This window comes from Lynx canadensis, chromosome B2, assembly GCF_007474595.2.
Source record: "Lynx canadensis isolate LIC74 chromosome B2, mLynCan4.pri.v2, whole genome shotgun sequence".
In the NCBI taxonomy this organism is placed as follows: domain Eukaryota; kingdom Metazoa; phylum Chordata; class Mammalia; order Carnivora; family Felidae; genus Lynx; species Lynx canadensis.
The window spans coordinates 4,195,582-4,220,432 of NC_044307.1; the positions used below are offsets into that span (position 1 = coordinate 4,195,582).

Here is a 24,851-nt window from a genome sequence, read left to right on the forward strand (position 1 = left end):
CTCACCTGCCAGTGACCCGGGCCAGCCCGAAGACCAGGGATCCAGCAGAGAGGGCACGGACTTGGGAATCAATGCTGAGAAGATAAGATTGGATAATGCGGTAGAGGGGCTGGAGGGCTTCCTAGGCTAAGAGGGTCAAGGAAAATGTCTAAGAAACAGGCGGTTGGGTTGAGACCTGGATGGTGGGAAGAAAGTAGCTGTGGGAAGATCTGGTGAGGGGTGTTCCAATACAACAGCTGAGACGGGAAGCCAGGCGAGTTCTAGAGAAAAGCAGTAAGGGCCACAGTGGCTGGGGGGAAGTGAACAAAGGGGGAGAGAGCAGAACCAGGTGGAGAGAGAGAGAGGCAGTGGTCTTGCAGACCATGAGGAAACTATATCTATTCTGGGTGCAATGGGAAACCATCAGAGGGTGTCACCTAAGACACCAGAAAGGTCCTGGGAGGAGGGGTAGGGGCTGGCGGGTAAGGTTGATGTCTTGCATCAGGACGAGGCACGCATGGGGGTGGGGGTGGGGGGCGCGAAGGCTCTGTTTTGGACTCACTGAGACATCAGATGGCAAGTAAGAGGTTGAACACACAAGCCTATAGTTAGAGGTAAAATGAGATACATGTCATGAACGTAGGAAGAAAAGGGGTCAGAGCCGGGGATCCTGTAAGCATGTCTACACCTCAGCTGCGCACGTGGGCCACCAGCTCACCTGGCTGCTGAGCCCAGTCACATCCACAGTCCCAACTGGACAGCTCAGTCGGGGCCTTGCTGGCACCTCAACTCAGCACATCCACTTCTGTCAAGACCTGCCGTTCTCGCGTATTCCCCAGCTTCAGAGACTCCCTGCTACCTTAAAAATAAACAATAAATTGGGGCGCCCAGGTGGCTCAGTCGGTTGAGCGTCCGACTTCAGCTCAGGTCACGATCCCCCAGTCTGTGAGATCAAGTCCCGCGTCGGGCTCTCTGCTGTCAGCGCGGAGCCCGCTTTGGATCCTCTGTTCCTCTATCCCTCCCGTCTCCACTTGTGCTCTCTCTCTCTCAAAAGTAAAGTATATTTAAAAAAATTTTTTAGAGAAAGAAAAATATATATATAAACAAGCCAACCCTTCGCAGGACCCACCAGATTCTGTGATAAGGGCTCCAGCCTCCTCAGCCCCTACCCCTTGTCCCCACTATACCCAAACACTACATAGGTCCTCAGTCTACGACGTTCCGTCCCTGCTCTGAACCTCTGTGTGCTGCTTTCTCTGCTAAATTTACTCACTTTCCTCCCAGTCAACTTTTCTCTCAGATGCCATTTCTCGCCGTAGCAACAGTTCTGAGGGCCTACTATGTGCCAGGCGTGACGCTCAGAACCTTCCTCCGGGACGCCTTCCTTGGCATACCCCAGGCTGGGCTGGGCCCCCCTTCTCTGCACCTTCCACAGCAAGTTGCACGCTCCGTCAGAGCCCCCTCCCACCATACCTAATATTTCACTGCATTAATGCACAGCCACCTCAAGCCAAAAACGAGCTGAGACCCATTTAGAACGGCAAGATGCAGGGGGAAAAAACAGAGTGAATCAGGACTAAGAAGAAAATAATAAAGCTCGATTGAAGGCTGAAAACAACCAACTATATTTCTTCAGACCCTGAACCCTTTTTTTTAGGTCAAGTGTACATGGAGCTCTGAGGCCCTCAACCAGAGTTAGGCATAAGCCACGGAGCACCTGATGGTGTTCCTGAGACCCACAGCACACCCCGGTGGTGTTCCAGAGACCCACAGCAAATCAGAGGCTCAGGATTTTCACGATCCTTGATAAAGACCTGCATTTTCTTCTGCACGTACTTGTCACGAAGGCATCTGGGGATGAGGTGAACAGGGACCTCGACGTGTACAGGGGACACGTCCAACACGTATGTGGTAACAAGGTTTACCAAGCTAGTTATGAAGGTGGCCCTTGTGACATAGTACAGAAGCACGCGTCAGGAAGAGCCATTGCACAGAGGCCCACAACAGAGGAAGGAAGGGGGCGAGCCTGTTTGGTGGAGACCCTCCAGGGCACCGTATCTTCTCCCACCCGTGCATCTCTGACCCTCGGCGTGCAGGGAGGAAAGACTAGGTCAGGGCGTTCACGCCAGGGGCACGTTGAAACAGTGGACAGTGAGGCTTCTGTAGATGAATGTTGCTCCAACTTCTTTGTGAGCCATCTTTTCTTTTCTTGTTAAGTTTTATTTATGTATTTTTAGTAATCTCTGCACCCTACATGAGGCATGAACTCACGACCCTGCGATCAAGAGTCACGTGATCTTTGGACTGAGCCAGCCAGGCGCCCCACACTGTGACCCACTTTATATATTGAAATGTATTTTATGTCACGAGCTAACGTATGGGTCCACGTGTGTGTAACTGAAACACACATTTGGTGCGATCTGACACTTTGCCTTCATTCTTTATACTTCATTTCTGAGGAGCTTTCTTTTTTTTACCTCCTGGTCAAATCATTACATTGATTTCATGAGTCAGTCGGTCGCAAGATGCACTCAGTACTGATTCAAGTCTTTCCAGATGGCCTCGTTTCTGTGGCAGGCTCCCGTCCTTCCGCACCCAAGCAAACGCGTGTGGGGTTTACAGCGGGGGTGGCTCTGAGATGGCCGGAACCAGCTTGGCCACTTTGGCCTTTCAGGGTAGCAAACATGCGGGGGACAGATTGGTTCCTTCACCTTCCGAGCCGAGAATACCATACACAATGGAGGAACGATAAGCGTTTGTTGAATGACTGGGTGGCCCTCTAGTCTACATTTTTAGTTCAGGCAGTCATCACTACCTAAGACTTCATCGATGAGAAATACTTCTATCTCCTCCCTGGGCACTTCTGGCACCGACCACCTTGTTCTAGCATTTTCCTGCCCTCCATTCCTGGGTTGGCAAGCCCCCTTTAAGGACTGCTCACCTTCTTGTTCTTTACACAGACACACACACACACACACACACACACACACACACACACACACACAGTATCTGAAGACACGGTTTTCTATGAATCGAATGTTGTTTCCTTCATCCTGCAGGGATTTGGTCTTTGTTTTCCACTGGCAAGCAGTGATCGTTTGGAGCTTTCCGACAGGAGAGACGTTGTTGAAACAAACGTCCACATTCACTGTGTACTCTGCAAACATGAGGTTTCTAAGGGCTTCAAAGTGGGACCGATTCTAGAGCAATTATTTTATCTAATACCGGTTCTACTGTACCATCCCCAGGAGCTCCTAAATCTGTGATTGCTTGTAAAGGACTTAACTAGTTAGGACTTTACTTAAAAAAATGTCCTGTTTAAGGGAAGTATAAATTCACATCTCTATCATCCACAAACACACACAAACACGTGAACAATGCAAGGTTTTTGTCTCATCAATCCGCAGGCTATCAGAGTCATTTGCTTAATTTCACTCATGAGGGAAACCAAAATTATCTTTTCTAATCATCACCGCATGTCAGAGTTAAGCTCGTAAGAATCATCGTATCCACTCTGCAAGTCAGATGCCCAGCAAGTGGATGCCGATTTTGGAACGCCCTGACTCGTCACAACTAGTTAATGTTCTAAGCCGTTTTATGGGGGGGATTCATTAAGTCCTCCCCATTTTTTCCCCCAGGAGTTCGGTTCATCCTGGGAGCTGTGGGGCTTTTCTGTTAGCTACAGGGAGAAGTAGGGGGTCCTCGTCGTCCCAGGAATGGCCGTAGACAGGAGGGGTGTCACAGGGATTTCCCACGGGGTCTCCTTTGTCTCTTGGGGGTTCCTGAGGGTGGTCGGTGTTGTGTGTTGGGCTTTTTTAAAAAGGTGTATGGGGCAGATCTCTAGGAAGCTTCCTGGAATACGGCCTCTGCAAACAGTATTCCTACCAGTTAAAAATGAAAAGATTAAGAAATCCCCGTGGATCCCCAGGGAGCAGTGACCTCTCTGGGGATTTGCGGGGTGCCTCTGGCATTTCCACAAAGGCCCACCACAAAAATTAGCAGACACTCGGGGCGCCTGGGTGGCGCAGTCGGTTAAGCGTCCGACTTCAGCCAGGTCACGATCTCGCGGTCCGTGAGTTCGAGCCCCGCGTCAGGCTCTGGGCTGATGGCTCGGAGCCTGGAGCCTGTTTCCAATTCTGTGTCTCCCTCTCTCTCTGCCCCTCCCCCGTTCATGCTCTGTCTCTCTCTGTCCCAAAAATAAATAAACGTTGAAAAAAAAAATTAAAAAAAAAAATTAGCAGACACTCTGAGGAACCTTCAACACCCATTCTGGCTGAGCTATACAGGCTGTACTTAGTTTTGCAAGCCACAATTTGGAAATCAAGAGGTTTTCGTAGGTTGCATTCTAGTGATTAAAAGGTTAAATCTCCATTTTCCAAAGCGATATCATTGAGAAAATGACATTACAGAATACACAAAATTATAAGAGGAAACTGACAACTAGCACTTGAACAACTTCCTGCACATACTTAACATGAGCGCAACTAATTTAAATGAGATAGGGACTCGGTAACCTGCCCTTGGCAGTAAGAGATGACTTCCAACTAGTAACTGCTGGTACTTGACGGTGAGGTGATCTGCTTTTAAAAAGTAGTATTTTGACCAAGACAAATGGATCTTCGCTACATTTTAATCCGTATTTAAAAGCTTAAAAATCGTATGTTAGAATTCAAGGCTGAATTTGTTAAGATAATGTATTTTGTCATTGAAAAAAAGGATTCACAAGATGTACTCCATAATAATTCAAGCCTTTTAAAACTCTTTTCCTAGGAAATAGCAGTCAGGAGATGAACTGCTCCCCCGCATGAGTATCTTTTGATTTAAAACTGGTATGACGCTCATTAGAATAACTGCAAGAATTATATACAATTAGTGAGCGAGTTACGCCAAGGAGCAGACACTGGCTCTCTACCCACTTGGCACACTATCGTGAACCCTGAGCTTCCGCGGTTTTTATAAAGGTAGCAGACTATAGACAGGGACAGATCTTGAGAAATAACTGATCAATAGAATGCGAACTACATCCTTCAATATCCCAAAGGCCGAAGACAAAGTGAAATTGAAAGAGACAGCTGGGAATAGGGATTTCCTAGGAGCACCTGATTGCAGGGAAAAAAACAGATGGTCTACGGACAATAAAGAGGCTAAATACACATTTCAGCATGACGTGGAAGCTGTGTGCATAGGGATGATAAGCGTCTAGGAAAGCTAATTAATCACTGTCACCAACAAAATAAAGCATGGAAAGGCAAGGGATATTCCAGGTAAGTCCAAAGCGGGCAGACTCATTTCCAACAACTGAGTGTATCAGCTTTTTCTTTTAACGTTTATTTATTTTTGAGAGGCACAGAGAGACAGAGAGCAAGCTGGGGAGGGGCAGAGAGAGAGAGGGAGACACAGAGTCGGAAGCAGGCTCCAGGCTCCGAGCTGTCGGCACAGAGCCCGACGCGGGGCTCGAACTCACGAACCGAGAGATCATGGCCTGAGCTGAAGTCGGACGCTTAACCGACTGAGCCACCCAGGTGCCTCTTGACAAAGCTGCTTTCATTAATGGTTAAAAACTGTACAGGGTGCCTGGGTGGCTCAGTCGCTTAAGCGTCTGGCTTGGGCTCAGGCCATGATCTCTCGGTTCGTGAGTTCGAGCCCCGCGTCGGGCTCTGTGCCGACAGCTCGGAGCCTGGAGCCTGCTTCCGACTCTGTGTCTCCCTCTCTCTCTGCCCCTCCCCTGCTTGCTGTCTCTCAAAAATAAATAAACATTAAAAAAAATTTAAAAGAGGGGCACCTGGGTGGCTCAGTCGGTTAAGCGTCCGACTTTGGCTCAGGTCATGATCTCACAGCTCGTGACTTCGAGTCCCGCGCTGGGCTCTGTGCTGACAGCTCGGAGCCTGGAGCCTGCTTCGGATTCTGTGTCTCCCTCTCTCTCTCTCTGCCCCTCCCGTACTCACACTCTGTCTCTCTCTCTCTCTCTCTCAAAAATAAACATTAAAAAAATTTAAAAGAAAAACTGTAGGCTTACATTATGGTCATACAGCACACGTCTTTCATTTGTGTTTGTTTCTGTTCACATACTAATTTAATCTGGAATTAGTAAGCAGATATTTTACATCAAGCAATCTCACTTAGGATTTGATTTTGGATATAAGACATATACCGAATATGACATCCATATACTGATTCTAGTAGACTGGTTAAACACGCAGACTATGATACCCAAATCTGCCTTTGGGTGGCCTCAGGTAACTTGGACAAGGTACTTAACTCTTCCATGCCTCAGTTTCCCCACTTGTTAAACACAAGATATTCATGATATTTATCATTCACAGCTTGCTGTGAGGACCAAACTAGTTACTATTCACAGAGAGCTTAGAATAATAGCACCTAGCACATTTTAAGTACTACATACACCTGAGTGTTAAATAAATGAAGACGATGACTTTTTAAGCCATCTGATTTTGTCTGAAGTAAAGCAACATCAGATCCCTGGGGCTATGAGAGTGGACACCGGCTGGAAAAAGTCAGCAGGTTATTCTAGTAATTCTTGTTCCACCTGGGCCCTCCCCATCCCCCATGACACCCATGACTTGAACGAGATCACTTATTACTTTCTAAAAGAAAAAGAAAAAAAAGATGATTATTTGATTGAACATGGTTTTCTAACTCTGCCCTTTTATTTAAAGAAAACTGCCTTTTCCTTCAACAACTGCTAAGTTAAGGCTGATTAGCAGGTCTCAGGCATTCCCCCAGCAGCCAAGGGGCCTCTCAATCCATTCACTCACCCTTATTTCAACCCTCACTTAGTCAAAGAGTAAGTTTAAGAAATCAATCATTTACATTATCGTTTCCATCTCCAAAAAGGCAACCCCTCAACTAATATAAATTTCTACCTCTAATTTATGGTGCTAAACCTTCCCTAGTGGGATTATAACTATAGATTCTTTAAAGAGACCTAAGCACCGAAATGGAACTGACTCCTGGACCAGGGAGAAATGGAAGAAAACAGGAGGATGAGATATCTGGAGATGGGGTTTGACAAAAAGAGATGCCCAGATTTTCGACTAAGTTTGTTAAAGAAATGTTCAAAAATAGATTTAGCAGATGTCACGAGCATCACAGGCCAAAATATGCCAGGATCCTGAATCTGGAAGTAGAATCTCTAAGTAGAAGGTCGGTGAGTCGTCCAAGTCACTTTGGAATGTCCTAGGGAAAGTGTCCCCGGGTGCTGGGCTATCAACAGACATTTCAGGCGATAGTAAAGTGCCACTCGACAGCACGTGGGGCTGACGATCCCACGTGGGAAAGGCTGTAGGCAGACATGGATGCACTCGTGCTTCTCGGAACTTTCCACACCACAGTTAACCCCATGTCCTATCTTCCTGGATCGTGTAAGCCAGAAATGCTGCCAAGGCACAGGCACAGGCTCATTTACAAAACCAAAACCTGGGTGCCTGGGAAGCTCAGTCGGTTGAGCATCCGACTTCAGCTCAGGTCATGATCTCATGGTTTGTGAGTTCGAGCTCCGCGTCGGGCTCTGTGCTGACGGCTTGGAGCCTGGAGCCCGCTTCGTATTCTGGGTCTCCCTCTCTCTCTGCCCCTCCCCCGCTCGCATGCTGTCTCTCTCAAAAAATAAACATTAAAAAAAAAAAAAAAAGAACACCAAAACCAAGTAAAGTTCTCTCCCTTGGAAATACATACTTGGAACCTTTTAAAACGGCACCACATGAGGACCACAACGTGAGTATTTGGAAATGGACGTCAGTGAGAAAATGATTTGCCGCCCTGATTACGACAGGTGGCATGGCAGGTAATTTTCAAAGGTGAAACGAATCCTCTTTGGCTTGTAAATTAGCCCTGAATTTGTGCCACTGGCTTAGGGTAAAGAGCCCAAAAGCTCAGAAAATTGATTTTCTTTAGGAGAGGGATCCCGGCGGTAGAGGAGCAGCGTATACTGCTATCCGTGGCTTCGAATCGAGGGTGAGGCTGTGCGTATCGAGACACTCGTTACAGCACAAATGTGATGCGCACCTTCTACACACACACGTTCTCTCTCATTAAACTACCAGCGAACTCAGCCCGGGTTTCCTGCTACTTGACAAGTCATTAGCTCAGTTAAAACAATGATTAAACGCATGAGTCGGAGCAGGGAAAAAATGCCATTTTCACGACTTAAAAAAATTCTGCCCACGTATTTGCCTTTTTATAGAAAGCTCCACCCTGCATTTCTGTCACACGCTCAACACCGAACGCCCGGCTCCGTCCCACGATTCAACAGGGGCTCATGTCAGCAACAGCCCTCAATGCTTGCTGGCGGTCAGAACCAGGAGGAGACCACCCTTCCAACTGGGGTCATCCTCGGGACGAGGTTCTGCGAGACCTCCACCTACTCCTGCTTCCTGTGTGTCACGGCAACAGGAACGGTTTTTGTAAAACAGAAGCCACTCCGTGCCGGGTACGCCTGCGGTGTGGTTTGCCCTTTCGTCCCGATGGTGGTCTTGCATGTCTGTTTTAAAATATAATCGGTATCTGCATCTTTAAAAAAGGGTATGTGGGGCTCCTGGGTGGCTCAGTCGGTTGAGCATCCGACTTCGGCTCAGGTCATGATCTCTCGGCTTGTGGGTTTGAGCCCCGCATCAGGCTCTGTGCTGATGGCTCAGAGCCTGAAGCCTGCTTTAGAGTCTCTCTCTCCCTCTCTCTCTCTCTCTGCCACTCCCCTGCTCATGCTGTCTCTGCCTCTCTCAAAAATAAATAAACTTTGGGGCGCCTGCGTGGCTCAGTCGGTTGAGCATCCGACTTTGGCTTGGGTCACGATCTCTCGGCTTGCGGGTTTGAGCCCCGCATCGGGCTCTGTGCTGATGGCTCAGAATCTGGAGCCTGCTTTGGATTCTGTGTCTCCCTCTCTCTCTTCCCCTCCCCTGCTCATGCTCTGTCTCTGTCTCCCTCAAAAATAAATAAATACTGGGGCACCTGGGTGGCTCAGTCGGTTAAGCGTCCGACTTTGGCTCAGGTCGGATCTTGCGGTCTGTGGGTTCAGGCCTCGCGTCGGGCTCTGTGCTGACAGCTCAGAGCCTGGAGCCTGTTTCAGATTCTGTGTCTCCCTCTTTCTCTGACCCTCCCCTGTTCATGCTCTCTCTCTCTCTGTCTCAAAAATAAATAAACGTTAAAAAAAAATTTTTTTAAATAAACATTAAAAAAAACCCAAAAAATTAAAAAAGGTACAAACTTCTAGTCATCAGATAAACAAGTCCTAGGAATGGAATATACCTAATACACTGTAATACCATAGTATACTGTAAGTACTGTTAACACCCACTGCACATTTGAAAATTGCTAAGAGTACATGGTAACAGTTGTCACAGGGAACAAAAAATGTATAACCACAGGGGCGCCTGGGTGGCTGAGACAGGTAAGCGACTGACTCTTGATTTCAGCTCAGGTCACGATCTCACAGTCATGGTATCGGGCCCCGCATCGAGCCCCACATCAAGCCCTGTGTCAGGCTCTGTGCTGTCAGCTTGGAACCTTCTTGGGATTCCCTCTCTCTCTCTCTCTCTCTCTCTCTCTGCCCCTCCCCAGCACTCACTTGCACAGTCTCTCTCAAAAATAAATAAAAAAAATTCATAAATGTTGTGATGGAAGTTAACTGAACTTCTTGTGGCCACCATTTTACAACATATACATGTGTTCAATCATCATGTTGTACACCCCCAAAAGTAAAACAATGTCGGGGCGCCTGGCAGTCTCAGTACAGCACGCGACCCTTGATCTCAGGGGTTATGAGTTCGAGCCTCACAGAGGGTGCAGAGTTACTTTAAAACTACTGAATAACACTAAAACAGTGTTACATGTCAATTACATCTCAATAAAAAATAAATTGAAAGAAAGATTCTTCTCCTCTACTCTTATCCCACCACCTTTATTTAAGGAGACCCAAACCCCCTTTTTCTTTCTTTCCCATGACAAAACCAAATCAATCAAACAAAAACAAAGTTTATACAATGAAACAGTAGCTAAGTCCGTCTTTCTTAGCCAACACACCTTCATCCTAAACCACTTATCAGTGCAACCAAATATATCTTACTAGCTCATGTTTTCTTTACTCCTTCCCAACCCAGACAGGACCAAATAATTCTGGCAGGAAATGTGATATGTAGAGATAATTTTGAATTTTGAATTCAAATCTATTTCCTATTACAAAGTTATTTTCTTTTAGGGTTAGCCTAAGAGCTTTCTGGAGTAATTACCCAATGTTAACTTCCATTGCCTATGCAAACAAAATAAAAAATACTTACTAGAGATACATTTTACAATATACTAGCCAAGCAACTTTTTAAAAACCCGATAATGCCCTCGACATAGACCAAATACACTTACAAACACTTACATAGCAAATTATTTGTCATCTTTAGTTATACGAGAATGCTATTTGGAATCTGGATTCTATTTTAGCCTTTCTTTGCTAGCCTTCCTGTACACGATAGGGTTTCACCTGGAGGATACTCAACTATTTTACTCATCGGCTTTAACAGATAACAATGGTCTATAAATAAGGAACTACTTAAAGCATTATATTTTCCCCTGGGCTAGAAAAATAATAGCGGCCATGTCAGATCCTTGGTTTTAGAAGTTAGAAACAACTATCATTCCCGACAATCGCTGAATACAAAAAATTACTAGAATTATTAGCTGATGCAGAAACATTTGGGCAAAGAGGTAGCCCGGGGACTGCCAGGAGCATTCTCTCAGATTACAAGGAATTCCTACAAAATGAATTATTTTAGTGAAACATAAAAATATTGAATACAGAGGCACATACAACTGTTTTTATGCTAAAGTAGGAAGCAACTGTACAATAATACACATTTTAAAATAATGACATAGAAACTTAAGTAAAACTGTCCTCAGAGGAAAAAACAATGTCAACAGGCTGAACACTCTGGTTATGTGGCCGGACAGACACCACACATGAAGTTCTGGCAGTGAAGAAGGAAGCAAGACCTACTGCTACGTACACACCGTGCGCACAATCCATCTTCTGAAGCACATGGGCTCAACGGAATTAAACAGAATATAAACTAAATAGGAAGTGCAAATTTAAGAGTATACCCCCCAAATTATGCACATTAAAAACAGGAAGAAGCAACAGAGAAAAAAAAAAGTCCAGGACCAAGAGAGAACTATCACCCTACTATTTTGTTTTAGAAACAGTCCTCCCCACTTTTTTTCATGGCATTTATTTAAAAATGTTTTCCTGTCACAAATGAGCTTCCAAAGTTAAATAGTCAACTTCTCCTAAGTAACTTGGGAATTTTTCCACTGTGGCTAGAGGGACAGATCCAAGATTTATGCTGAGACTTCTACAACTTTTTCTTGAAAGGGGTATGGATGCCGTACTCTTTAAGGAAAGTTTTAAGAAACAAAATACAAGCAAAGGGAAAAAAGAGAGAGAGAGAAAGACACACACACAAACCAAGAAACAGACTCTTAACTACAGAGAACAAACTAATGGTGACCGGTGGGGAGGTGGGTAGGGGATGGGTGACACAGGGGATGGGGATTAAGGAGGGCACTTGCTGTGATGAGCAGCGGGTGTTATATGTAAGTGCTAAATCACCAAATTCTACTCCTGAAACTAGTATTGCACTGCATGTTAACTATACTCGAATATAAAATAGAATAGAATAGAATAGAACAGAATAGAATAGAACAGAATAGAACAGAATAAAATAGAATAGAACAGAAGAGAACAGAATATAATAGAACAGAACAGAATAGAACAGAACAGAACAGAATAGAACAGAACAGAATAGAACAGAGCAGACTAGAACAGAACAGAATAGAACAGAACAGAATAGAACAGAGCAGAATAGAGCAGAACAGAATAGAATAGAACAGAAGAGAACAGAATATAATAGAACAGAACAGAATAGAATAGAACAGAACAGAATAAAACAGAATAGAATAGAACAGAATAGAATAGAATAGAATAGAACAGAATAGAACAGAGCAGAATAGAGCAGAACAGAATAGAATAGAACAGAAGAGAACAGAATAGAATAGAACAGAACAGACTAGAACAGAATAAAATAGAATAGAACAGAACAGAACAGAACAGAATAAAATAGAACAGAATAGAACAGAACAGAAAACAACAGAACAGAACAGAAAACAACAGAATAGAATAGAATAGAATAGAATAGAATAGAATAGAATAGAATAGAATAGAATAGAATAGAATAGAATAGAAGTTTTACAAAATTACAAATCCAAAGTAAGGTGCAGGGCCTCAGCGGGGCCTGAAGCTTCAGCCTTACTGACCTCATTGACAGTCTCCGTGAGCAACAAGTTTCCAAAAGGATGGCTTCTGGGAGGGAGTTTTGTTTGGTCTGGTTTGCAAAGGCGAGATTTTTCCGACCATCAGATCGGCGGCGAGAGCCCAGTGGTGATGGGGTGACGGGATCACCCAAGGGTGCGTCTTACCATACAAGCGTCCAGATCTTCCAAACGATCCATCTCTGCGAGCTCCTCCGCCGTGAGGACGGAGCGTTTGGCTGGCTTCTCCTCGGCCAGCTCAATCTCTGAGGACTCCGGCTGGGGAAGGGTCCTGCCCCGTCTGCTGAAATGCTCAGCCTGAGAGAGTCAAGACGGTACAAAGAGGAAAAAGCACAGAGGCAAGGGGAGAGCAGGTGAGCCGAATTCTGGAAGACACCTTCCACAAGGCGGCACAGCGACTGCGCTTAATCCACTCACACCTGAATAACTTACCTCTTACTGTCTTTCTTTGGAGGGTGAACGGTTTGAGGCAAGAAATACCAAACCTGCCTTAATAAATGAGAATACGTAGTCGAGAAGAAAAAAAGGCGTGTCCTTTTTATAAATTTTATTTCATGTTTCCTCCGAAATAATTTTTTGCTCTAGTCAGTGTTTTAAAAGTATCTAATGAGGGGAAATAAAATGATTCCAACCTTCACTATTTTTAAAGGCTGAGAGGAAGGAAATTGCTAACAAAACTAATTGCTGCTGGCTTTCTTCACGTAATGAATACCATATCGGATAGGATTTACTAATTTCCCATGTTATGCTTTAAGTAACCCTAAAAAATCTAATGGTAAGAGGCAGAATAAACTGGGCTGAAATTAATGAACTCTAGGGTTGAGCTGGTTCATCACCAGCAACTTTGATTCAATTCTTTTGAAATGACGAGAACCACGGGGCGCCTGGGTGGCTCAGCCGGTTAAGCATCCAACTTCCGCTCAGGTCAGGATCTCACGGTTCGTGGGTTCGAGCCCCGAGTCGGGCTCTGTGCTGACAGCTCAGCCTGGAGCCTGCTTCGAATTCTGTGTCTCCCTCTCTCTCTGCCCCTCCCCTGCTCGTGCTCTTTCTCTCTCAAAGATAAATAAATATAAAAAAAAATTTTTTTTTGAAACGTTGAGGACCAGTTGACAATACTACAGAAGCTCTGGGTATACTCTCAACTTCAAATGGAGAAAGTATTAAGTACTTGGAATGCCTCTGAAAACAAAATTTCATCTTTTAGATACTATTTCTTGGGGCGCCTGGGTGGCGCAGTCGGTTAAGCGTCCGACTTCAGCCAGGTCACGATCTCGCGGTCCGGGAGTTCGAGCCCCGCGTCGGGCTCTGGGCTGATGGCTCGGAGCCTGGAGCCTGTTTCCGATTCTGTGTCTCCCTCTCTCTCTGCCCCTCCCCCATTCATGCCCTGTCTCTCTCTGTCCCAAAAATAAATAAAAACGTTGAAAAAAAATTTTTAGATACTATTTCTTTCACACAGCAGTTAAGCTCTCTTCTTATAATCTAAATTAGCAGAGTATTAAAATACAGCTCAATACAAAAGAACACCCACACAATTCTTTTTTAAACTGTAAAAAGAAAATGTCAATATTTTCCGAGTAAATGCTTCAAAGAAAGACAAATTAAAAAAAAAAAGTGAAAAATTCCACCTTTCAGTGTGGGTGCTCGCATACGGTCATGTTGACACAATATCAAGTGGGCATTTTGAGACCGTCCCTGCAGCTGTGGGTTATAAACTGTTTCTGTAAAGGACGCTCCATAGATTTTTTTTGCTTTTGCTTATTTAAGAAAGAAAAAGTCTTGGGGTGTCTGGGTGGCTCAGCTGGTTAAGTGACCGCCTCTTGATTTGGGCTCAGGTCACAATCTCACTGTTTGTGGGGTCGGGCCCCGTGTTGGGCTCTGTGCTGAGAGAGCCCAGCCTACTTGGGATTCTCTCTCTCCCTCTCCCTCTTTCTCTGCCCATTCCTACTGCATGCACACTCTCTTTCTCTCTCTCTCTCAAAATAAATAAACTTAAAAAAAAAAAAAGAAAGAAAGAAAAAGTCTGGTTTGGGGGCTCTAAACAATGACTGTGCCATAAACTAGAAACTAGTGCTTCCTAAATCCTCTGTGGTGATGAACCAGTTTTTTGTATTTCCAATTTGCCACAAACCAGTTTACTGATAAGAAAACAATAAAAAATAAAACAGTGGGGCATCTGGGTGGTTCAGTTAAGCATCTGACTTCAACTCAGGTCACGATCTCACGGCTCGTGAGTTCGAGCCCCGCGTCGGGCTCTGTGCTGACAGCTCGGAGCCTGGAGCCTGCTTCAGATTCTGTGTCTCCCTCTCTCTCTGTCCCCCCTCCACTCATGTTGTCTCTCTCTCTCAAAAATAAATAAACATTAAAAGAAAATTAAAAAACAATAAAACATTAGAAAAATAACATGTTTGCGTATTATGGCCATTTCAAATTGCTCTAGAAGTTTCTCCATGTTTCCTCGTGGTTGAACCTCGTCAGGGACTGGTGCCCATTGGTTGGTGGGCCAGCTCTAGTCCACATCACCGCTGGAGATGTCTGTTCTACCTTCCATTTTTAGAGGACAGCCTTATGCCTTTTTCTGAAATGAGTTTTTCAAAATATTCACATTGTCTGCCTTGCGGAGAAGAAGCGGTTACCGTTGCCGTTCCTGTGGCGTTCTCTGGTGTCACCAACAATTCAATGCCCTCAGACTGGGTATCTCCAGCCTGCACAGTTAACCTGAAACGCTTCACTGGGGAAATGTCAGAACTCACTTTAGAGATCCGCACCGCATCACGTTGCTATTGTGTTTGAGACACAAGATGTAACAGTAACAAAACCTTCATCTGTGCCTCAGAGGACTTCCTGAAGTTCAAAACACCTGAAGGTGCTGATGTATTTTTTATATGCACCGATATTGGAAGTAAAGTCTTCTACCTTGGTAAAACCAGTCTCTAGATAAAGAAAATTGATTTCTTTACCTCAGTTATATCCAAGAGGCCTGGCTGGACGCTCAGCGGCTATCAATCCCTAGAATGTGTCCATTTCACTCTTGCCTTTCTTTGGTCTCCAAACATTTCATTTCCCTGGCCTCATGTTTTCAAGAATATTCCATTCTCAAATTATCACATCAGAGACCAACAAAATAAGCACATAAAGATGAAATAATGTAAAATATCTTTAGATCCCATTCTCTGCATTATTTCCTAACAAAACCCTTGACCTGCATTATAAGCAGATGACAAAATTTCTGGATACCATCACTTCTGCTTCTCTCCCTGCCATGCCTTCTGGAGAAATTCTAGCATGCTCTAGAATGTCTGGAAGAAACGTAGGAGCAAAGGTAGGGTCTTGGCCCACAGGGCTGCGAAGGAGTAAAACGTAGAGCCTGCCCTGCATCATGGCAGACGACAACAGAAGTCCCACTCAAGATGTCCATGGCACTCACCAGTTTATGATGGCAGTGTGAGAGCGCATCCAGAATCTCGTCCACGATCCGATCAGACAGGAAGGAGGCCACTGTCAACTTCACTTCACTGTGTGGACATCAAAAGCACACGGTAGCATTTTCATCTGTGCGAGGGGAAAACATCACCCACCCCGACGCTCTGTTGGTAAGGTCAACTGTGATTCTGTTTCCGTCTTTGGAAACAGGATGTAAGGAGGTGTGAACGGGGCCAAGGATTCCCAAAAATAAGCCTTAAACACTGCCATAAACACACAGGTAACAGACTTTCTTTACCAATTTCAACCTGCCTCTGTAATTTCAAAACTCAAGATTTAGTGGGAGAAATGGAAAACATCTGGATCAAGACAAACTTAATGGGAACCATGTGCCATGTGGCAAGGAACAATTCATCCATTGACATAAATGCAAACAAACCCGGGCTGGAGTAAATTAAGAAAGTCTGATTGTTGAACTCTGGTTATTACTTTATTTATTTATTTTTTTCCTCTTTGAGATCTCGATTTTATTTTATTTTATTTTATTTTATTTTATTTTATTTTATTTTATTTTATTTATATTATTTTATTTTATTTTATTTAAATTCACATCAGTTAACATCCGGTGTAGTATTGGTCTCAGGAGTAGAACTTGGGGATTCCTCACTTACATATAATACCCAGTGCTCATCCCAACAGGTGCCCCCCTCAATGCCCATCCCCCCGTTAGCCCATCCCCGCCCCCCTCCAGCAACCCTCAGTTTGTTCTCTGTATTGAAGAGTCTCTTATGGTTTGCCTCCCTCTCTGTTTCTGCATTAATTTTGTTATTACTTTAATACGCATTTCCCCCACCTTGAAAAAAAACTTTTTGCCAACCAAATGGTACCACATTGAACTGCTTTTGCCTTCAAACTATTATAAACTCACTGTTCTCTTGCCTTTGATGAACAGAAGTTACCATAATGTTCAGTTTTAGTGTCTCTTGCCTGACCTTACGCAGGAGTCCAGACAACAGAAAGTAACACACTAGTTAATTTTAGAGTTTTCACTAATAAATCGGCCACCAAGCTGTCAGTCGGATAGCTGGTACTTTAGTCAGAATTTTACCTATGTGGTATTCCCAAGAATTCAAACTCCATTACTGTGTCTTCAGTCTGACTAGTCCTACCTAAATGCACATACGCACAAATGTACATAAATGCACAATACATTTCAAGGTGAATGTGCTAAAGAGATACATACCCACACTCCCACATCGACTCATGAGTTCCGTCTGCTCTTGAAGTCAAGAATTGTAAAGTTTTGACAGCAGGGAAAGGAGTTATCAAAATAAAATTATTTAATCACAAAGCTAAGGTTGAAAGTATATTTGTGTAACAGGGAAAAACCTTTCTAACCTAAAGGCAGTAATTGGCATTGGGAGTTTTCTGCCAAGGAAGATTTCGGATGGCAGGGTGGGAAAACGGAGGCACTAACTCTTTGATGCCTCCATTAAAAATTTTCCTAGGCTGAAGATAAAAGGATGTTTCATTAATTCCTGTCTCCGAAACAAGGTCCCAGTAGCTACTTGGTTTATCTAATACTTTATTATTCCCCAGAGGTGTCCACTGACAAAATTCACCTGGGTCTCATTAAAAATACAGATTACTGGGTCCCACCCAAACCTCTGGAGGAGGAGCTGGGGGGCTGGGAATCTCATTATAACAAGCATTTCCTCTCCTTTTTTCAGCCATGTTTGGAAAATTTACTCCCTCATAAAACTATAGAATCAGTAGTCTATCTCCGGTTCTCTCCACCCCACCCTGAACTGGGGAGGGGTGGTTTATCTGTCTCGAGTTGTAGCACCAAAAATGATCCTTTAAATACAATGCACTTAAAAAAAAAAAGTCTCAGGATGGTTCTATCATTTTGTTACTGGATATTATACTTCCTTATTGGACTTCCAAACTGCAAACTTTGTAGGGGGAATGATTCCACTTAAGCCCCATTGCACAGATGTACCTGAACGTCTACACAGAGGTGTGGATGTGCAATTTTAATCCCACCAGTGCTCAGGGCGATACGTTATAAAAAGCCAGGCAGGGACTTAATGAACACAGAGGCGAGTCACCGATGTAAAGCGTTCTATACTGCTGTTCACTTTTCAGAATCTGCTCCTTTTCAAAAGAAGTGACCATATTTGACAGAATTTGGTGCAATAAAGGCATCAGAGTACGGTCCATTGGCAGTTCAACCCATTATGACGGAAGAATGGCGGCCAATACATTTTTTCCTTCTTCGTACATAAGGGGCCTCAACAAAAATCCCAAAACTCTAGGTTCAAGAAATATGAAAGCATATCTCGTAAGGGCTAGCTAGAGTTGATAAAATCACTAATCTGCGGGGTCCTGTAAATCCTCTACATGTCTTTTCATTTCTCAGTTCCTTCAAACTGTATCATTCAGCTGAGTCGGCACTAGAATCTTTTATTTTTAGAAACCCCAACACACACACGGCTGCGTCTTAGACCCGAGACTGTCCCATTACTGCAAAAATCCTCGACCCTCGAAGTCCCAAGATCAAGCTTCAGTATCTAGATTGTGTAACATTTTTGGCTTCTTTTAATTCTTTTTCTCAAAGGCTGTCATTCAGTTACGCATCATTCACTATGTGTTGACACAACTCCTAATTCTTCAGAGGAGAGCTGGGGTTTTTTAAATTTTTTAAATTTTTAACTTTTTTTTTTGCTACATCTAAATACTCTTATCAATAAGAAACGGTTAAAATGGAAAAAATGGGGAAGTTCAAATATTGCTGAACCTGGATTTGGTTTCTGGTCCACTGATTCCCCAACTGAGACACAATGAGAACTCGTGGGGCATCACTCAGACTGGGAGCCACCTGAGTTTCTACGTGAGATAAAACCCTTAAAAAGAGCAGTTAGCTGTATGCTCTTTAGTAACGCACGCGTTCTTGTGGGAATGTGTAGACCTGCGCATTTGTGCACAGCTCTATTTATATACAGTCGGCGCCTATCAGACATGCCTCACGCGTTATAGACGGAGACGGCCAACAGTAACGGTCTTCGCGGCTGCTCCCGCGGCATTCACGGAAACCACAGAGCCTCGGTTTATTAACATCGTAGACCTACCTAATTTTGTTAAGGATGTCAATTCCAGACTGCTCCAACAGGACATTTTTAACAAAGGTACGTGGGATGGAGATCTTTTCAGTGCTGGCATGAATCAAGTCTTGTCGGATGTGGGCTTTCTTCATCACGTTGGGACACAGATCCTCGGCAGCGTCGACCATGGACTCGAGCAGCACCTGCAGTGTGGCACGAGCGCAGGGGAGAGGTGACGGCGGGGCACAGGACGCACCTGCCGTAAGGCTGAAAAGTGGTTATAGCATGACGCTGAGCCCTTGGACGGCGGGGCCCAAGAGGGAGCGCGGAGCACGATTAAGGATTCTGAGCCGCCCCGGGGTGACCTGTGACCGTTGATGAGCACTGGTCTCAGGTAATCACTTTAAATACCTGGCAGGCCGGCATCGGAAGTGGCCGGCTGTGCCAGGTGCACTTGATGCCAGGCATTCGTGAAAAGATGTCAAAGGACACACGTCGAGCCTTTACTCGCCACCTTACCACACCATCTAGTTCCCCCTGCTGCTAGAAAATAAAGCAACAGATGCCCTTTGACTATATCGAACTTGACCTCTTGCGTGATTTTGTAAATCACAGAAACCCCAAATCAGGGCGAACCATTCAAGAGCTCTATCAAAACATCAGTAGCAAAAAAAAAAAAAAAAAAAAAAAAAAAGAATTCCACAGATTTATTCTTTTAAAAGAAAAGTTTTAGTGCTGAGTCAAACTGTAATTGTTACAACAACAAGGAACAACATGGATGACGGACACAAACATTTACGGGGCACTTTACAAACAACACTCAAAACATGCTTAAGGAGCACTCTAGAGTTTGGCAAATCTTTCTCCACATTTTATCCTCCTGACATCTGTGACGATGGGGGGCGGGGCAGGGGTTCACACGATCACCATTTTGTAGTTGAAGAATGTGAGCTAGAGAAAGTTAAATAACTTGCCTGACATGGACGAGACGGCTTGTAGTGTGTGAAAATGGCACCAGTATTCGTGTCAGACCTAAATGTGAACTGTAGCTGAGTGATACCGGGCTGTTATGGCTTTCCTAATTTTACTTGGCTCGTGTATAAAATGGCAAATAAAAAAGTCCTTGCCTCCCAAGATCATTGAAGATAAAAGGACATTACACACGTAAAGTACGTAGTATAATGCCCAGCGTGCAGTGAAAGTTTCGTCAGGGTGCCTGTGTGGCTCACTCGGTTGAGCTCAGGTCACGATCTTGTGGTCTGTGAGTTCGAGCCCCACATTGGGCTCTGTGCTGACAGCTCAGAGCCTAGAGCCTGCTTCGGATTCCGTGTCTCCCTCTCTCTCTGCCCCTCCCCTGCTCACACTCTGTCTCTGTCTCAAAAATAAATATTAAAAAAAGTTTTTTAAAAAGTTAGTCTAGGGGCGCCTGGGTGGCGCAGTCGGTTAAGCGTCCGACTTCAGCCAGGTCACGATCTCGCGGTCCGTGAGTTCGAGCCCCGCGTCGGGCTCTGGGCTGATGGCTCAGAGCCTGGAGCCTGTTTCTGATTCTCCCTCTCTCTCTGCCCCTCCCCCGTTCATGCTCTGTCTCTCTCTGTCCCCAAAATAAATAAACGTTGAAAAAAAAAAATTAAAAAAAAAAAAGTTAGTCTATCACAGATCATATTATGAATCTGTTTCCACAGATACTACTTTTAACGATAAGATCTCAGTTTCTGGAAGCCAGCGTGATGCCATTACTATTCTGGTGTGAACAAGGACAAAGTGGCATTATCCTGGACGGATGGGTACAGGCTCTGTCCGCTCACATATTCACATCCAAGCCCAATCCCACTAGTGACATCTCTCGTTCTGCTGCAGGCTGGGAAGTAGAACGGCAGGATCTTGTGAAACACAGAGGGGGGGGGAAAGGCAGCCACCTGAGAAGTTTCCAAAAGCAACTCCTATTTTGACAGCACTCTGGCCCTATTATAACTCTAATTACTGGTTTTGCACATTACTCTGAGAAAGCTACAAGCAATGCAAATAAGATCGTGTAAGACAGATTATTTTCCTCGTTGGCATGAAAAGAAACACACTCCAGTCCAGACTGCACAGCAGTCCAGCCCTTCCGATAAGAATCTATACTCCTCCACATTCAGCTTAGTTCAAGCATTACCTCTTTGAGGTGACCTTCTTGATCGTACTGTCTTAATGGCCTTTACACCCCAAGCTGTGTTTCATGACATTCTTTGGTAACACCTAGCATCTGGTGGGGATCTCAGAAATTAAATGCGTCATAAAATGGTCAAGAATGCAGTAACTTTTAGCCACTTGGGTGTGAAAGAACCCCTTTGAGAATCTGATGAACACTCAACTCAGAATAGTATAAAATTTTGCGTGTAACTTTAGAAGTTCATGGAGAGTTAGAGGCACCAGACTCCAGACGTACAACTTGCACCTGACGGCAACTGCGAACTCCTACCCTTTATCGTCAGGACCTAGCACACCTCTTGGGACATTTCTAAAAACATAAAAAAAGTGTTACAAGCCCAGGGACTCACCGAATGTGGGTACTGAACAGTGCATCTTTTCTCGGCTAGTCTTCTCTCTCTCTGTTGCATTGGTTTGTCTACCTCTGCTCACTGTCCTAATTATGATACGTCCTAATATATTGTTAAGCAAGACTACCAACCATCTTGCTCTTCGTAAGCATCTGAGCTATTTCGAGCACTGCTTTTCCATATACTCAGAATTAGCTTTGTCAAGGTCTGTTAAAAATCTGTTGGAATTTCCACTGAATTGTGTCCAAGAATAGATGAGTTTTGGAAAAACTGGCATCATGGGATCCCGTCTCTTCTACTCAGAAACACGACACACATTTTACTGTTTTAGACTTTCTTTTAATGGTTATTCATTTTTTTAAAGATTTTTTGAATGTTTATTTTAGAGAGAAAGAGAGCACGCACAAGATGTGGAGGGGCGGAGAGAGACAGGGACAGAGGATCCAAAGTGGGCTCTGTGCTGACTGCAAATGGCAATATCTCATTCCTTTTTTGTTGTCGAGTAATATTCCAGTGTGTGTGTGTGTGTGTGTGTGTGTGTGTGTGTGTGTCCATTCATCTACTGTTGGACAATGGGCTACTTCCGTATCTCGGCTATCGTACATAATGCTGCAATAAACATACAGGTGGATACATCTTTTCGAATTTGTGTTTCTGTTTTCTTTGGGTAAATACTCAGTATTGGAATTATTGGATCATATGGTAATCCCATTTTTCATTTTTGAGGAGCCTTCATACTGTTTTCCACAGTGGCTGTACCAGTTTGCATTCTCCACATCCTCACCAATACATACTTCTGGTCTTCTTGATTTTAGCCACTATGTCAGGATATCTCCTTGTAGGTTTGATTTGCATTTCCCTGATGATTAGTGATGTTGAACATCTTTTCATATGTCTGTTGGCCATTTGTCTGTCTTCTTTGAAAAAAATGTCTATTCAGGTCCTTTGCCTATTTTAATTGGATTATTTGGGGAGGGGTTTGGTATTGGTATTGACTTGTAGACAAGTTCCTTACATATTTTGAAATACTAACCCCTTATCAGCTATATCATTTAAAAATATCTTTTCTTATTCAGTAAACTGCCTTTTTGTTTTGTTGGTGGTTTCCTTTGCTGTGCAAAAGCTTTTTATTTTGGTGTAAACCCCAGAATTTAATTTTGGTTTTGTTTTTCTTGCCTGAGGAAACCTATTTAGAAAAATGTTTCTTTGGCTGATCAAAGAAATTACTGCCTATGCTTCCTTGTAAGAGTTTTATGGTTTCAGGTCTCACATTTAGGTCTTTAATCACATTTTCAGTTGATTTTTTATGGTGTAATCAAATGGTCCAGTTTCATTCTTCTGCATGAAGCTCTCCAGTTTTCTCAGCACTATTTGTGGAAGAGACTGCTTCCCTATTGTACATTCTTGCCTCCACTGTTGTAGATTAATTGACCATACAAGCTTGGGTTCACTTCTGAGCTCTCTATCCAGTTCCACTGATCTGTGTGTCTGTTTTTGTGTCGGTACCATACTGTTTTGATCACTACAAATTTGTAATATATCTTGAAATCTGGAATTGTGATACTCCTGGCTTTGTTCTTCTTTCTGAAGGCTGCTTTGGCTATCTGGGGTCTTTTGAGGTTTCATACAAATTTTAGTATTATTCGGTCTAGCTCTGTGAAAAATATAGTTGGCATTTTTGTGGGGACTGCATTAAATTTGTAAGTTGCTTTGGGTAGTATGGACATGTTAACAATATTGATTCTTCCAATCCACGAGCATGGGATATCTTTCCATTTGTCCGTGTCATCCAATATTCTCTATTATTGCTTTTTAAAATTACTTGATCAATTACTGGTAGTCGTATTCAGAGTCTTCTACTGCAATGAATTTGTTGATTTCTTTTCGTAATTTGTTTTTATATACACGAAGCCCTAGGACCAGATGCATACACATTTGAAATTATGTGTTTCTGGTAAACTGGATCATCCAATGACCTATTTTATTTCCAGTGAGGCCTCTTCTATTGTATCACTAGGTTTGGGTGGGAGCATTCCCCTGGTGTGGAGCTGAACCTTGTACCGCAGAATGGTTAGGTTCATTGTCACCTGGCTAAGCCAGTGGCTGTGAGAACCCCAAATAATCTCAAACACTTCCTAATGACCTTCGAGGCAGGCAGCGAAACCCCTGGTTTAGTGTCTCGGCTTCAGTTGTTATATGAGAAATCGTAACATGGATATTTTACTTCCTGTCTGAAGCAGCACTGACCAATGGACCTTCCTGAGATGATCAGTGCCGTCCAGTAAGGGAGCCACTAGCCACACATGGCTATGGAGCATTTCAAACATGGCGAGTGCAACTGAGAAACTGAATTCTAAGTTTTTAAAAGTTAATGTTAAATTAAGTTTAAATGACCACATGTGGGTGACAGATAATACACTGGAGAATGTAGGTCTAACACTGATGTCCTAAACCTTTTCCCGAATAAAACTAGGATGTTAGATTGCTCCTCCTCATTCCCTATTGACTTAAATACTGGGTTCCAATATTTTATTTATATGTACTCCTAATTTCACAGCACAGACTAGGTATTATACGATAAACTATACACTGTTGTTTATAGTCAATGTTTGTCTTTACCCACATTTGGTATTTTCCCTTATTATTCTTCCTTGCATCTCAGACCCTCTCTCTTTGGAAATGTCTCCTTTGCCCCAAAGTATATTCTTTAGATGTTTATTTAGTGTAGTCTAGTTACAGTAAGCTATTTCAGTTTTTGTTTCGATGCAAATGCTTTCATTTCATCCTTATTCTTAAAAATTAGGTGTGTTGGATATAGAATTCTTGGTTTACACTATGTGTTCTATATGTTCTCTCGGGAGCATGAAGATATTCTTTCATCATCTTTGGCTTCCACTGACTACTGATTTGAGAGCTGTCTTATCAGTCCTAATACTGGTCTTTTTAAAGCGAAGATGGCTTTGCCACCCTGTGGCTCCTTGCAGTATCTTTTCTTTGCTCTCAATGTTTTTCACTTTTCGTTATGTGATTGTAGACGCGGATTTGCTCTTATCTGACATGGGTTATCGCTGGACTCCCTGAACTGAAAGACTCTGCTCTTTCAACAATCCCTGAAATTCTCAGCTACCACCTCTTCAGTTGTTCCTTTTACTGTTCTCTCTTCCCTTCTGGAGATATAAATTAGATATAAACTTCCTCACTCCTTACAGTCTCCATTTTGTTAGACCATGTTACGCTATCTTCAGACAATTTGCAGTAAGTGACCCTGTATTTGAAATGTGATAATCAGATTTCACTTTGCATGTATCTCCCCAATGACAGTTATGAGGGTCTCTTATTTCTTAACTATAAAAACAACTAACACTACTCTGAAATTCTGCACAGTATTTGTAAAATAAATTGGGTGAATAGCCTTACCATGGCGGCTATACTCCCATATTCTTGCAGTGGGCCAAAGACTTGCTGTAATTCACTACCAGCC

At 43.6% G+C, this 24,851-nt stretch overlaps 1 protein-coding gene across 5 annotated transcripts in view; it reads right to left on the minus strand.

The window, feature by feature from the left end:
* The window catches only part of CARMIL1 (capping protein regulator and myosin 1 linker 1), a 313,422-nt gene that overhangs the window by 55,332 nt on the left and 233,239 nt on the right, over positions 1-24,851 (minus strand). For all 5 annotated transcript variants that reach the window (XM_030314690.1, XM_032593106.1, XM_032593105.1 and 2 more), the window contains 3 exons: positions 18,858-19,033; positions 15,731-15,818; positions 12,454-12,603 (listed from right to left, as the gene is read on the minus strand). In XM_030314690.1, coding sequence (XP_030170550.1) covers positions 12,454-12,603; positions 15,731-15,818; positions 18,858-19,033 — 414 coding nt within the window. The remainder of the gene's footprint in view (positions 1-12,453; positions 12,604-15,730; positions 15,819-18,857; positions 19,034-24,851) is intronic.